General features: G+C 38.5%; 2 protein-coding genes across 11 annotated transcripts in view; one reads left to right on the forward strand and one right to left on the reverse strand.

Annotated features, from left to right (window-relative positions):
* C6H15orf41 (chromosome 6 C15orf41 homolog) overlaps nt 1–4,056 on the reverse strand; it is a 117,500-nt gene extending 113,444 nt beyond the window's left edge. For 5 of the 10 annotated variants that reach the window (XM_021403254.1, XM_021403263.1, XM_021403259.1 and 2 more), the window contains exon 1: nt 3,770–4,054. In XM_021403254.1, coding sequence (XP_021258929.1) covers nt 3,770–3,870 — 101 coding nt within the window. In that variant the 5' untranslated portion in view covers nt 3,871–4,054. Of the gene's footprint in view, nt 1–3,769 lie in introns of all 10 variants that reach the window. The other 5 variants (XM_021403256.1, XM_021403262.1, XM_021403253.1 and 2 more) reach the window with 4 other exon arrangements.
* Nucleotides 3,889–13,603, forward strand: part of LOC110401844 — a 46,050-nt gene continuing 36,335 nt past the window's right edge. The window contains exon 1 of the mRNA XM_021403361.1: nt 3,889–4,385. Coding sequence (XP_021259036.1) covers nt 3,889–4,385 — 497 coding nt within the window. The remainder of the gene's footprint in view (nt 4,386–13,603) is intronic.

Below are 13,603 nucleotides of genomic sequence, written 5' to 3' on the forward strand. Positions count from 1 at the left end.
CACAAAAGCATCTTTCTAAATAAGAATTTCTCGATAAATGCTTGGAGACTGCATACAGTTCATCTGCTTATCTAAATATTTTATCAACTATTCAGAAGAGGAGAGGTAGCCAAGAAACAGCAGAATTCTGTCAGTTTTGCTGTGGCGAAAGGCTTTCCAGTTAGAAGAGAGTGCAACTGATTTCTCACACACCAGCAGGTTGGGGACCCATATGTAAGACACCTCTATCCAATACAGCTGAGCTTGAGTCCTGAGCACAGAGCTCCAAGAGCCACCTAGACAGCCAGGTGCCCCTACTCTCAAGCTCACTGCCAGTACACCCTCATGGAACAGCAGCTCCAAGGAACATCAGAGCAGAGGACAGAGAGTCCACCTTGACTCTATCTCCTGGCTCCACTAGCAGCAGGCCTCGGAATCCAGAAACAGAAAGGAAAAACAAACAAACAAAAAAACAAAAAAAACAGAAAAAAAAAAAAAAGGGCAGATGAAAGAGAGCAGAAACCTTCTTTTTCTATACCATAACCATAATGGGCTAATTGGTACCACCTGATAATATAAGCAGCAGCATATAGGAGGAAATGAAATTATTCATGAAAAGACAGTAATATACTTCCTCGTAAATAAAACTAGCTGGAAGAAGAAAAACCCACTTATCCACCACCAACTCTAAAAGGCAAAAAGAGGCAACAATGACAGTGGAGAAAGAGGAAGAAAAAATATTAACTCTTAGTTAGCAGTCTTAGATGATCAGAAGTTTGGCTGGTAGAAACAGCACTGATGCCATGTGTTTAAAATTCCTTCAAGGCCTTTGAGTATGAACGATTGCTGAGAAAAAGAGGTAAAATTTAGCAAATAATAAACAAAATATTTTCCAATTTACACTGTAAGACATTACCATGTAGACACATTATTCAACAACAAATCTCACTGGAGCACTTCCCAGGCCCAGTGTGAAGTTACACATAATACCAAATATCCATACTCAAAAAACTGCTAAACCCACTGTGAACCTGTGTATTACTTTCCTCCTTTGCTTACTGGAAAGCTTCTCTTACCTTTCTGCTGTCAGAAAAACTCATCCTTATCACTGAGAAGGATGCTTTTGAGATGAGGCACAAACAGAACAGTACTTCTTTACTTAGCTGCACACATGAAAAGACAGCGAGTAAAGACTTATACAGAACAGCTGCTACAAATTCTAACACTTTGAAATCCCAGCACTGTGACACTCCCTATATACACAGTTTGCACTCAGAAGGGCTCAAAAAAGAATGCTTTTACAGGAATAAAAGTAGAGGCACTGACAAGGAAGTCAGGCTAGAAGTACTAAGTTTGTTCAACCTATAATTAAGTAAGGAAGAGAATACAGACTGCACTAATTGTGGTATAGAAGAATACAGGACACTTAGTTGAACTGAAATATGTTTCACAACAGTCCAATATGAGAACTCAAAAGTAAGGCTTGGGGATCTCTGAAAGATGTAAGACTACTGGGTCAATTTGCACTGTCAGAAAGTTCCTGAAATCCCCAAATCAGACACAATGCAGTGTAAAAAACTCAGAGACTTAAACAGAACAGAAACAAATGAGGAAAAAACTTTGTGTAAGATAAAAAAAGATAATACCGTAAGTCAGCAAACCGTATACTCTTCGAAATCCTGGCAGGAGACAGAGGAAGATTCTATCAAGAGAACTGTAAAATTCCATTAGAATTCGTTATCAAAAAGAAAAGCAAAATATTGTATGACATAAAGATTTGAGTCGGATCCAGCTATTTGACAATTATGTTCTACTGGTAAGAACTTCACAAGAAGTTTTCAAAGAGAAACTATGCATTCTGCCATATTCAGAAGAACAGGTTTCTATTTTTTTCTTTTTTTTCCCCTCCTGGAAACAACTACACTCAAGAATAGAATATCAGCTTGGGTACGAATCAAACACTCAGAAGCTGGGCTTTTCTGGACAAGTTAAAATGACCTTTGAAAAATTAAAGTTAAAGGTCTGTCCTAAATTATATCATCATGAACAGGTAATGCTAAGGTGATTCTTACACAGATCTAACTATAACTTAAAAAACAAGCACTGAAATAAATGAGATTGTAACCTTCTCAGATAATTTTCTGCAGTGCCTTACATGTCCTACAACTTACCCTACAACAGGTAATACAATTTAGACATTAGGTCTCTGAGAAAAGTAGTATCACAGAGGAACATGAACTCACAGGTAAAGAGAAAGCAAAAGAATAAAATAAGCACAAATTACTAGCAAGTAGTTAACCACATGAGAAACAAAGCAGGAAATTACTCTTCAGAAAAGCACAACACACAGCATGCAGAATTAGCAGTCCAGTGTGGTATATGTCAAGAAGCTCAAAGTAAGTGCATCCAATACGTGCTGAGATTCATTGTGCTTAGCAGTCAAAATTCCATTTTGATAATCCTCATATCATGCCCAAATCCTGCTGTTAAAAATGAAGATGTTGAACATAAGCATGAATGTTAAAGTTGAAAGACAACTGCTAAGCATAGACATATGCTGCCACAGTTAAGTATTTCCCAAGCTACAGCAGTACCATGCAAGCTGAGCAGGGCTCCCAGCAATGCAACTCTATGTGCTCACTGAACCAATTACTTTGCTTTATCATCAGTTCTTCTCTACAACAGGGTCATTGCCTCAGCTTGATTTTTAACTACATTACTTTCCTGAAAAAGGAAAAGATTTCACTGGAGACTTTAAAAGCCTGAGCTAGTACTGGCTCTTCAACCACTTACTGCACAATGCACACAGCTTCAGACAGCATCCGCAGTCACACTTGTGGTAAGACTAGCAAGGCTCGCTCAGGAAGCATATGAATGCTTTTTTGTTTTATTTATCTCCATCTCTCACCAGGGTAAGCAGAGCACCTAAGAAACTGCAGTTTTCTGTATTATTACCTGTGTGTTTTAAAGATAATACCACTCCTTTTGCAGTGGAATTCAGTCTGGATTCCTGCCCAATTCTACCCAATTTGGCACTAATAACCCTACCTGAAAAGCTGGAGAAAAAGAAAATCCTTGTGATGTGTCCTTTACAACTCTATGATCATTGGTAACAAGCAAATTCTAGAAATGAAGATCAGTACATGACGCACATCCTGTCATGTACAACTTCCATAGTAGCCTATAGTCATTTGTGAGTGTGTTTGACAATCCTGAAGGCTGTCAGGTGAGGAAGAAGATGGATGCTCACGTATAAGCAGCTGAGGGCACAATGCAGTGTGAGGAGCCATGGGCCTGATGAAGCAGCACCCGAGGCCGGATTCCACCCTTACTCTCACCCGCAGAGGCAAGGCCCTGAGCAACAGGTTGTCATGTATCAGGATGTACGCAGTGCTTTGGAGCCCTGAGAATTGCCCTGAGCAACAGGTTGTCATGTATCAGGATGTACGCAGTGCTTTGGAGCCCTGAGAATTGCCCTGAGAGCTTTCATGTGAAGGGGTAGCAGAGGAAGGCACACACTTTATTTTGTGTCAATCTCCTCGGGACACAGACAGCAGGAAGCATCCTGCTCCGAAACCAGCTGTTTAGCAAGCTGCACCTTGTCGTCGAATGACGTGTGCGTGTGTCCGGCTGGTTTTGCACTGTACGGGCTTGGAACTGGAGACAGCGGCTGGCGGCGGCGGTTGGAGCTGGCGGCGCGGCCCGAGTCCACTCTCAGCGTGCCGCAGGCCGCCGCCTGGCAGAGCCGCCCGCCCAGCGCCGCACCGTGCCGGGGACAGGAAGCACTTACCTAGGGAACTTCTCCTTCAGCTTCCTCAGGCTCTGCCGGGTGGGCTGCACGTGCCCCAGGAACTGGGCTATTTCATCGTACTGGGCTTTGGTGAGCTTCATGCCTCGCGGCGCCAAGAAATGGCCGAGCTGTGCCGCTCCGCCCCCAAGCAGCGAGGCGGGGAGAGGCGGGAGACAGAGCACCGGCGATCAGGGGATCCGGGCGATACCCCCAGGGGGGCCCTCTGCTCCCAGCCCGCCGATCACACGGCGCGGGCAACTGCCGCCCCACTTCCCGCAGCTCCGCCCCGCGGCCCGGCCGCGGCGGTGAGAGGGGCGGGGCGGCGCGGGGCGGCGGTGAGAGCCGAGCAGAAAAGCGAAGCAGGGCCAAGCCGCCATCCCGCGCGAGTTGTCTCTGCGCAGCCGCCGCTCTCGCTGCGGTCGGCTGTTCTGAGGGGCACCTGTTTCGGCATGCTTTCTTTGCCCTCGCAGCCGTGGAAGTGCCCGCTGGCTTTCCCGTCTGAGAGGGCTGGCAGAGGTCTTTTGCTTTGCCCTCGGCAGTGTCAGCTCAGGCTCGTGGGGCTGGAGGCCAAAGCAGGGGGAAGCTGGGCTGCGGCCCGCTCCGTTACAATTTTAAGGTATGGCTTCCAAGGCCCTTTCCAAAAGTCACTTGGAAATGACTGTTTCTCCTGCTTTTGGTTTAAAAAAATAAATAAATAAGCCAACATGAAAAGTGGTACAATAGTGGAGCCTAACTGGGACTTGCTGCTTTGCATGTGCATGCAGGAAGTAAAGTTTGCTGTTAAATTCTAGAAGAAAACCTCGTCCAGGCTGAACAAGCCCAAATACCTTAGCCAGTCCCTTTCAGAGAGGTGCTCCAGCCCTCTGATGGTTCTCGTTGCATGCACAACTAGTTTCATGTCCTTCTTGTGCTGTGGGACCCAGAGCTGAATGCAGTACTGATGGGGCCTTACAAGGGTAGAGTAGAGGGAGGCAACTACTTCACTCACCCTGCTGGTCACCCCTCTTTTGATGCAGCCCAGGATACAGTTGGCCTTCTGCTCATTAGAATTATAGCATTTCTTTTTCTTCAGAAATTTATGTTTAAAGTAACTAAATGCTTTTTCTTTACTGCTACTATACGTCCTTTATAAGCAAGTAAATAGTGCTCCTTAAAAGGTCATACTGTCTTTGTTGTGGGATAATTTCTAATGAAGTTGTTTTTTAAAACAGTAATGTTACCAGTTATAACTTCGAGATTTATTTCTTTTCATCCCCCTTGTTCAGTACTACATGTTTTTGATTATTATTATGTTTCTTAATCAAATGATGCTCAATCTGCAGTGCAGACATGGAATAACTTAGATGAACTGTAGTATGAAATCTCTTATGTGTGTATTAGGTATATTTATCTGACATATATATTAGCTATATATTTGATATGTTTCTTAGATTCTTGTACTGGAATGAAGTAGATTTCAAAATTATTTTAAAAATTAAGTAAATAACCTTTTAGCGTGAAGGTTCACTGAAACTGAGATGAGCTAATAGCAAGGTATAGTAAGGAGGTAGCTCTCAGATATGTAAACTGCTGCTTTTATCTCAAGGAAGCATTTACAGTGAAATGTGAAACATAGATGGGAAGTCTAGTATGCAAAATGTAACTCACTCTGTGCTAAATTAATTAACAGTTATTCCAATGGAATGTTCAGATTCCAATGAGAAAGAAATCACAGAATCATTGGGGTTGGAAGGGACCTCTGTAGTTCTGCCCCCTTGCCAAAACAAGTTCCCTCTAACAGGTTGCACATGAAAGCATACTGGCAGGTTTTGAATTCATCTCCAAATAAGGAGGATTCACAATTCTCTGTCACTCTTACAGTAAAGAAGTTTTTTCTCAGGATGTGCACATTGCCCCTTGTCCTGTTTCTGGGCACCAGCAAGAAAAGCCTTGACTCCCACCCTTTAGATATTTATAAGTGTTGATAAGATCCCTTCTCAGTATTCTCCGGGCTGAACAGTCCCAGGGAGGCTCAGGAAGTCTCAGCTGCAAATATTGGATACTGGGCTATGTGCTTGCTCTGTTCTCATATTCCCCCCATGGTGCCTGTCCTTAGCAGGTGTTCTTCCTGGTTTTTACCTTGGGGATGGGTTCTAGTCCATCTATTATAAAAACTAAGTTTTCATCCAAGGAGGACACAAGACTGAAGAAAAAAAGTAATGGGAAAACCGAATGATTGGAAATGAAAAATGGGGGAAAAATGGAAAAGAGCATGTAAGCTATAGGGGGAAAAACAACCTGGCAGAGAACTTTGAGTAATAATTATCACTGATTGATGATCTTCTTAGCCACAGTTTGTGTAGGATAGTAAGTACTGGCAACTTGGTCTGTTTTATTTGTTTGTCTGGTTGATTTTTTAAATTTAATTATTTTTTACTAGTTGATAGTTGTAACTGTTATTAGGAGGTGTACTTTGTTACCTTGAAAACATAATTGCATAGTGTGATTTACAGCCAAGTTCAGAGTGAAAACATCTCCTTAGAGTTTAAAACCACTATGTTTTGGGAATACTTAGTGATACTTAATGGTAGTATGATATTATGGGGAATCAATTCATGCACAAAGTGCAAATTTTGATTAGATTTTTATGGCCATCCAGCTGTCTTTTTATTTGACTACCCTGCTTCTTCATAGACACAATCTCTGGTCTGCATTGTTTTCTGTAGCAAAATTAATGCAAAACATGCTAGTACCCATTTATTTTCTAGTTTTCTAGTCTACTTGTATATGTTTGTGTTGGAAACTGGTAAAACTAAAATCTCATTTACTGATTAGTGTTTATTACAATTTTCTTCAGTTTGTAATGTTCCCACTTCAGTTTGATGGACATCTCTGCAAGTATTTTTCAGTCTTTTGATGTATTTTCTGTGTCTGTTGTCGTGAAATGCAGTTCTACTTGTTTTACATTTTTGTATTTCAAGAAAACTTGAGCATGTTTCTGCTTAACTTGTTAGCAACTGTATCTGTAACAGGTCTAATAAACACCTCTACAGGATACAGCTGTTACCTCAAAAACAAGGAGAACTCTCAGTTTATTATCTCATTTATATCCGTAAGTTTTAATGTACTTTCTCAAAGTGTTCATATTGTGAAACAATGATATGTTCAGTTTGTCTATACATCACTCTGAAACACTGACTATTTTGCCAGTTCACTAGTCACTGTAAGTTTCTGATCTTTTTTTTCCCTACAAGTATTTATAGAGTTGCTTGGCACCGCAACTGTGTGAAACACATGACAATAGCAGAATGGTTATACAAGATATTAATTTAAAGAGGCAAGCAGACATTGTTTTTGTTCTGTGTCTTCAGACAGGTTGATCATAATCACCTAAGTCACTCAGTCAAATTAAGTCAGTTTTCATTAATATCATTATATCCACTATATCTTTCTTTAAAATATTTATTTGCTTATTTGCTAACTAAAAAAAATAGTCTGCATTTGCACAGTGTTTTGCAAGCACTGCTTTACGTACATGGGGCTCAGTCTATCATCAATTGAAGGCATATCAATTTTAATGGACTTGGAAACAGACTTCTTATGGTTCTAGGCTGCATGTTTATGTATTTTCTGTAACGAGCTGTAAAAGAATTTTGAAAATAGTGAGTTATTAAAAATCAATTTGTAAAAATGAGATGTTAACATGCTCTAAGTTCCTTATCCTACCACTCTTCTCCTGTGTAGTTCCACATGATGAAATATGTGATGTTTGGAACTGCTTTTTGAAGTTCTCAATCATTGGATGCAGAAACCTACGTGAAAATATCTTTCTGCTTTCAAATTCAGGTACTTAATGTTAATTTGCCGTTGTTGTCTCTGTGTTTTAAAGTATCATCAACTACTTTATACTACTCTTTTCCCAGGGGGATTTCAACTTCATTCATTCTGCAGAGGAGATACTGTAGTTGTGTGATGAATTAGATTGTTTTCTGTAGGACCTTTACCGCATTTGTTACAGAATTTGTATTTGGGTGAACGAAGCAGGAGCTACAGAAAGGAAAAGTGTTAAGGTAGTTTGCTGCCCAGGTAATAGGTATTCTCTCCTTGCTTCCTTTGTGGACTTCTTATGGAAGCTTGGAAGTCCATTGATAATTATTTTTCCATTTGGCCTTTTTTTAACACAACATGCACACTGCGCCAGATTAAGTAATTTAATCTACTGCCTGAAGAGATCATCTTGGCCTGCTCTGGACAGTTTCTGAGGAGTACCTATATGCTTGTATTACTGCTTCTGCTGACTTTGTGCATACAGCTGTCAGGCAGACCGGCAGATTCAGATGAAAACTTAACATGGCAGAATAGCTAAAAATGATATTTGTTTTATCTAAATTAACTTGTGGATCTAACTGACTGGGAGGAAATAGGGTTGCACAAGACTGCAAGGCTACTTTCCCTAGACAGCAGCAGAGCTACCTGGGGGGATTAACCTTAGAAATTACACATCTAAATTAGGTGCCAACCATTAAGCAATATGATTATCCTGCATATGTTCTTAGAATTTACATTTAAAAGTCTAATTGCATGAAATACTAAGCACTGTCAGTGGAATTGAAATTAATGGAAGTTTTACTTTGAATATGCAGGGTACTGAGCACAGTGCTCAGAAAAATGAGGTCCTAAGTATATTACACTGAAGAGACCAAATCAGTGGACAGTTTTGGCCTAGATCTTTCAAATTTGATTTCATACGTACACATAGATACGAGTAAAATACATACATGTATATACACACCTGCGCAAGTTTATACAAAAATACAGGACAGATGAAAAGGTGTTTTGAAAATATATTTATTAATATATAATCACGGTAGTGTTTATGCAATACGCTACTAAGATAATGAGCTTCATTACAAAATGTATATGAAATTAGTAAGACTATTCTTAGTGTGTATGACATGGATAACTTAATAAATAAGGCTGAATTTTGAGTTCGAAGGTTAGGAAGAAATAGTGAAGTGGTGTTTTGCCTGCTTTGTCTGGTAATAAGGCAAATCAAGCTCTATTTTGCAATATAGATAAACAGAAGAATTGAATCTAGGTTGTAAACCAAAATGAGCAGAATAACTTCCTTGTGTTTCAGTCTGGCTTTGTAACAGTAATTCTACAATGTGTGAGTATATTGAAACAAAATTAACCCAATTGAAATACAACTATTCTGATGCCATAAAAAGACACTTCATGATAGATTGTATCCCATTTTCAGTATTTATTTTTTAGTTTGCTAATTAGCAATTAATTGCAAAAATTCAGTCGCTCTGAAGTGTGTTTCCCAAGCATTATTTTGAGACGGCAAGGCTTTGCTAAGTTGTTTTAATTAACTTGGTAGAAAACATAGCATGTCAGAGCATCTAAGTAGCCTATTTCTTTTTTCTCATAGCCAAAAGTATTTCAGATAGAAAGATAAATATTACACAAGCCTAAAACTACCCCAGTATTTCACTCCCTGGCTTTCCAACAAATTTCTGCAAGATGAACAAATTCTGCCTAAGCAGAATTATGAAAGAGATAACAGCTTGATGTTAACTCCCTGACCAACTGATTCAACCAGTGTCTATCAGCTGACTAAAGGAACTTATATTTGTAAAATTGTGTGCTGTTATGGTAATTTGGTTCATTTTTTACTCCCATACAGAGGAAATAAAAGAAAAAAAAACAAAGGCTTGCTTGTATAGCTTTCTATGACTCATCACGTGCTATTTGACTTTAATGGGGGTGTCAACGGTTTACAGGCGTTAGGCCCGATTCCGTGACAAAGGGGATGGGGGACCCAAGGGCCCACGTCCCGGGAAAAGGGGAAAGGGGAAAAGGGTAGGGAGATGGCCCTGAGAGCAAAGAACAGCGGCAACAATCTGAGGAGAAACAAACTAATTTACTAAATAAGATATCGGAATGCAAAACAACACACTATAATACAATATAATTACAATTTAAGCTGATAAATCCAATACAGAGAGAGAGAATGTCCCAAAATCAAGGTAGGCCTTACTCTACTACCAACGATAAGACGGCTGGAGAGCGAGGCCTACCTTGATTTTGGGACATTCTGCCAAGACGAGAGACGGCGGAAAAAAGGGACGAGGTCTCGTGATCTGCAAGTTTTTATACTGCGAGCTTCTATCTTTTCCCTCCGGCTGGAAAATGGTAACAAAGGAGCAAAGTACCGTGGGGACTGTAGTAGTCCTTCTCTTCTGAGAACTAGGTATGTCCACTACATGATGTTATGATGTGGAATACCAATAACCGAAAATCACAAAACCATGACAGGGGGCCACATATGATTAGCTAGCCTAAAAATTAAGACCTTAGAATGTGTAGTCTGGAACTCTAAGTGTATGACAGTTTTTTTTTTTTAACTTTATTTTAGATCAGATAAGCTTAGGGAGGGAAATAAAGGTAGATTAAGGGTTTTTTTTCCCCTAGTAGTGAGATATGTATTGTCACCATATACTTAAGGGCTTGGGTTGCATAGCTGAGATTTCATTCACTGTTTTTCTTCCAAAATACCTGATGTTTTGTAGCCCAAAGATTCTAACCTACCATTACATACCAAGTATTTTCACTGCTAAAGAACTGTAATATTCATACAAAAACATTTCCAATTTGTTTTTGTAGACTTCCATAATAAGGTTTTCATCATCTCCATTGACAACGTGTTCCTGTATTTTACTTCACTTGAAGTTTGAAAGCTTATTTCTAATGTTTATTTTCAGACTCACATATTGCGAATTAAAGCACTTAGTTTCTGCTCTGTGCTTTGAAGAAAGGGGAGAATGATAAATCACTAGCTTTTTTTTAACCTTTTTTCAAGGTTATTGTAATGCTGACCCACGTCTCCCTTTTTTGTTTTGTAGTGCATGCAAGCTCAATCCTTTTGATCCTTTTTTTCCAAGTCATTTTTTCTGAAAAGTTGTCATTTTTTTCTCTATATCTTGCAAAATTCTTAAAATCCAGTGCAAAAACTACTCCAGCTGAGGCATCTCAATTTGCTGACTAGATGAAAATTCTTATGTTTTTTTTAAAGAAGATTCCTTTGTACAACTAATCAACTTACGAAAAAAAAAACCACATTGCAAATTTTTATTTTGCTTTAACACAATCTTCAGTTTGTCATGCTGGCTCATGGAAGTAGCACCATTAAGAAGAAGTAAAACATATATAACACAATAGATTCCCAGGCCTGGTTCTCGTAGTAGGGGATTCAGAGTGCAAGTCATAAGAAAATGATAATCTGAAATACTAATAGGTGAATACTGTAATATTTCAAATATTTTTCCATGGAAGTTTATAATAGCATTACAATTTTGTGAGTCTTCTATTTCTTTTGATATTCACTCACTCTTTCTAACACATGTAAAGCATACTTGACATTTATAATAATGGAATGATTAGGCATGTTACTGACATCAAGGTTTAAGGGACTGGGTGACACAGGGAATTTATGTTCCACTTTAATCCATTTATCAGCCTCCTCTGGGACCTGTTTTTAAATCTAACTCAAGCCATACCAATCTTGGGGAAAAAAAGCTGCCTAATCCAACAGCCAGTAAAACACGTAGATGTAAGAAATTGTCTAAGCTTCCCCCAAACCCCTTTTTCGTAAGAAAAATATTAATGATTTGTATGATGACATTCTCTCTGGAATCATGTGGTTACTTGTTTAGAACTAGTGTTTTTCAGTTCAAGAATAAAAAGAGAAGATGATATGGATGGATTATTTAAGGCACTAATAAATGAAATATAAACATAGGTAATTCCATACAGCGCTAGTCATTAATGATTTCTTTGCATATCAAGTCAATTTTTATTTCAGTTCTACACAGAAAAAACCATCTTTCTAGGTTAATAGTGGTTTTGTTTTTGGTCAGTGAGGAAAGATTTGAGTGTACTTGAATCAAGCAAGTGTCTGCAGTAATACTAAAATCAGTTGTTTCAAAGATATCCAGATTGGCATTGTAGACTGCTAAAACACAGACAGTTCTGAAGTAGGTCTCATATTCTCCTGTAATAAAACATTTGCGCTTTCCGTCAAACTAAGTGAAACTGCCACTTGGTTAGTATAAGGCCAGATTCTGTTTTTACTTACATTGGTGTGAGTCCAAAATCATTTAAATAGAGTCAAAAAAAAGGAAAGATGCTCAGTGTATGTTGGTGTAGTTGGTTACCTTTGTAATGTAAGTAATGGTAACAGTATTAATACCATTACTTGATATTAGGTGTTCATATTCAGACAAATATCTGAAGAAATTCAAATCAGATGTTGATGCAAGGAACTGTATTTTATGTGTTCATTCAGAATAATTTGCTGCCTATTGAGGTGCCAATCTCAGGGTTTAAAGATGAAAAGTAGATTTCCATTAGTCAAATATTTATGAAAAGAACGCAACATATTTAAACCTTGTTGACCTTTACATAGTTATGACATATACATCATCACAGTTATTCTTACCCTTCATTTTGTCTGAAAAGAGTAAAGCAAGAGGTTAAGTAGTCCCTAAGGGTAAGTTAAAATGTAGATTACTGCCATGTTGCATGGCTTTAGTATACCTTGTGTCTTTCATGGCAGGTTGATGAGACTACTCAAAGCAATAAAGTAGGTTGCTAGATGATACGATTTAAGAAAAAAGCTTAGAAAATGAGTTTATTGTATGTAGTATTGTAAGGACCGTATTTAATAATACATTTGTGTTAGGTATGCAAATATGTATCTTTTCTCTTTCAGCTGATGTGTTCAAAATGAACTTAAATTAAAATGAGTTGCTGTTAATACATTTATATCTTCTAATATCTTCTCTAATCTGAGGCTAGAAGGAATGTCACTATGGTCATTCAGCAAGATCTCCTGCATTACATATATTGTAGTTCTTTCATTAATTGCAATTCAGCACCTGTGACTGAATTAGATAACACATTTTTAAAACAAAAGAGTAACCAACACAATCTTTAACTCTTGACTTAAGATCATATAGAAGTACAATAATCTTGTTCTGTTCTTTCTGGTTAATTACTTTCACTGATGATTGGAAGTAGCCTGATTTGAACTTGTCTAGATTTATTTATTACTTATTTTTATTATGGCTCAATTTCCCGATTTTGGTAAATTGTTTGCTAGGTTTATAGATTTACAATCAGTATTGCTTCTCAGGTCACCTCTTAATCATTAAAGATCTAAATACTAAATATGTTGCTGATGTTCTTCAAAGGCCTTCCTTAAACATTTTCTCTTGTAGCTAGTAGTAAAACTTCTGTGCATGTGTTCCAAAGAGCAGAGTGAGGAACACCGACTCTTGTGGAGTAGAAAATAGTACAAGTTGGAAATGCATATTAAATAATACGTATGTATTCATGCAAGATTTCTGCACTACGCTCATTTACAACGCATGTGAATATCTGAAGTGTTCATCTATACAAAGGCATGTAAATGGATGTGAGTGCCTCTTTCTGTGCTTTCTGCTGATCATTGTGAGACAGCTCCGGTCCAGAAGCCAGATAGTTGTATTAATGTGGTAGTTTGTTAATCAAAGTCTGCTTTGCCAGGCTCATCCGCTGTGGCAGGCTTGGATGTGTGGTTTTGCGGACCAGCTCAGAATATGGATTAGGTGTGTAATTTTTTCGCCAATCTGTGTAGACATAAACAAATCAGTCACTGAGTCAGAAAGGAGTTTGCATTACTTTGGTCAAAAATGATCACAGAACAATATATCAAAGCTTTTGGCTGAAATTTGGTGTTGTAAACTGCGACTGAAAATGTAAATAGATTAAGAAATTGATTATGGAGTTATCACAAGACCAATATTT

Source organism: Numida meleagris, chromosome 6 (assembly GCF_002078875.1).
Source record: "Numida meleagris isolate 19003 breed g44 Domestic line chromosome 6, NumMel1.0, whole genome shotgun sequence".
Lineage (NCBI taxonomy): Eukaryota > Metazoa > Chordata > Aves > Galliformes > Numididae > Numida > Numida meleagris.